The sequence below is a fragment of the Acanthisitta chloris genome, unplaced genomic scaffold (genome assembly GCF_000695815.1).
Source record: "Acanthisitta chloris isolate BGI_N310 unplaced genomic scaffold, ASM69581v1 scaffold2714, whole genome shotgun sequence".
Lineage (NCBI taxonomy): Eukaryota > Metazoa > Chordata > Aves > Passeriformes > Acanthisittidae > Acanthisitta > Acanthisitta chloris.
In genome coordinates this window covers 50,532-52,444 of record NW_008668640.1, presented here as the reverse complement: position 1 = coordinate 52,444, position 1,913 = coordinate 50,532, and the positions used below count along the sequence as shown (strand labels likewise).

The 1,913-nt window shown below is 38.5% G+C and overlaps 1 protein-coding gene across 1 annotated transcript in view; it reads right to left on the bottom strand.

The window, feature by feature from the left end:
* LOC103800591 (brain-specific angiogenesis inhibitor 3) overlaps window positions 1–1,913 on the bottom strand; it is a gene marked incomplete at its 5' end in the record, with an annotated part of 44,254 nt that overhangs the window by 21,101 nt on the left and 21,240 nt on the right. The window contains one exon of the mRNA XM_009072971.1: window positions 976–1,619. Coding sequence (XP_009071219.1) covers window positions 976–1,619 — 644 coding nt within the window. The remainder of the gene's footprint in view (window positions 1–975; window positions 1,620–1,913) is intronic.

Here is a 1,913-nt window from a genome sequence, read left to right as displayed (position 1 = left end):
ACACAGACGGGTCCAAGCATTGTAGGGTAATAGGTAATGGCTTCAAGTTTGCACAGACAGTAGAATTTTCTTCCACCTGTAACTTCTTTCAGAAAATGAGTATGTACCATATTTTTCTCATTTGTCTCTCTCCCACAAAATGCTGTTTCACAACATTTGAAATACTGGTGAAATGTATTTCCAGTTCTTAAGGATGCCCAAGTATGAAATTAACTCCACCTCACTGGTGGCTTTGCATAAGTAAAAGCTTAATAGGAATGGCAGCATTTGACCTTAGATGCTAAGAAATTATTTAAATAGTTTTCACTTTCATAATGCTTAAATCCCACAGACAGATTGTAGCAATTACTGAAACCCTTTTAAAGGCTTTTCAGCTCATATTTGCAATCTGACTTGGGTGTAGCATACTCCCCACAAAGCCCACCTGTACCTGTTGCACACATCAGTTGTACCAATGCCTGCACACACATGCAAACAAAACTAAATCAGTAAATGGTGAACTATTGGATGGAAGAATCCAAGATTTACACTAATGACAGCAGAATCAGACATATCATATCTGAGCCAGATATGATTGTCAGCAATAAAATGGCAAATATTTTCAACTGCATGTGCTTGCAGGTAGGGCCAATGATTAGCAATTGTATCTTGCAGGAATAGCTTTTCTTCTCATAGCAACACAGAATTTTCCAGTGGACTTTACCTGGTAGGTCACGAAATCCTCTGCAGACGTGTGGAATGTTAAATCTCCAGAACTATATTGTTTCATACAGACTGGCTCTGAAACTTTAGTCTTGTTTTCTAGGTATAAACACTTCTGATAATAAGAGAAATATGAACAGCAGTGTATGATCCCAAACAATAATTTATACTGAATTATAACATTAGCTTCACCCCTTAGACACAAGACACAATTTATTGTCTTATCACATAATTAGAACAACAGAGCATGCAAGTTGTTTATGCACCACTGACCTCTAAAGAGCTCATTGATATTGTGGATCCAGTTTCACTTCTTGACAATCCTGCATTGTCATCCAACTCTGAGGCAATGAAATTCTTCACTGCTGTGCGGGGTTCAAATGGCAAATTCTGCATATGTTCTTGGGTGGGAAGATGCTGGTCTAAATTGATATTAAATTGGTCCATTACGGAGGGATTCATATTGAACTCTGGGTTAACTTTGTAGTGCAACAGCCTTTCATGAGGCAAGGTATCCATGCCTATATTCATTTTGCTTTCATCTTTCAGTGATGGCTGAGTATTTACTGAGCCCCGGGGCATGACTATATAGTCGCTTTCTATCATCCGTTCTTGAGGATGGACTATGTCCATATCTGCACCTCTCAAATTATCATCAGTGCATAAATACACAGTCCTCCGCAGCTCACTGTTGTCTTTTTTCAAACACTGATTGGCCAGTTCACTCATACTCATAGGCATGTGGAGACCTGTTGGTTGCTGGATGATAACTTTGGAGATGATATTTCCAGGCAAGGTTGAATAGCTCATTCCTTCGGGGTTTGGTCCCTTCTCCTCCTCTTCATCGTTTAGTGAAATTCTAGAAAGTGTTCCTGTTATAGTGGCTGCTCTGCAAGGTCCAATGTCTTTATGCAGAACTGTGGGTCAGAGAACAGGAGTCTTACAATGTGAAACCTTATCTACCTAACACTGAACACTGTTTTTTCTTGTGGTTTATCTAGCAGCAATCCCTTTACCAGTGCACCCTCTTAAATCTTCTTCTATCCATTTAATGACTTTTATTTTATAAATATTGTTTTGGGAAGGGCTTTTGTGTGGTTTAGTTTTGGTTTGGTTTGGTTTTGTGTGTTGTTTTTTCCTAAAATCAATATCTCTTAATCTACCATGTACAACTGACACAGATCTCTGACTAATCTTCAGTCATTTATATA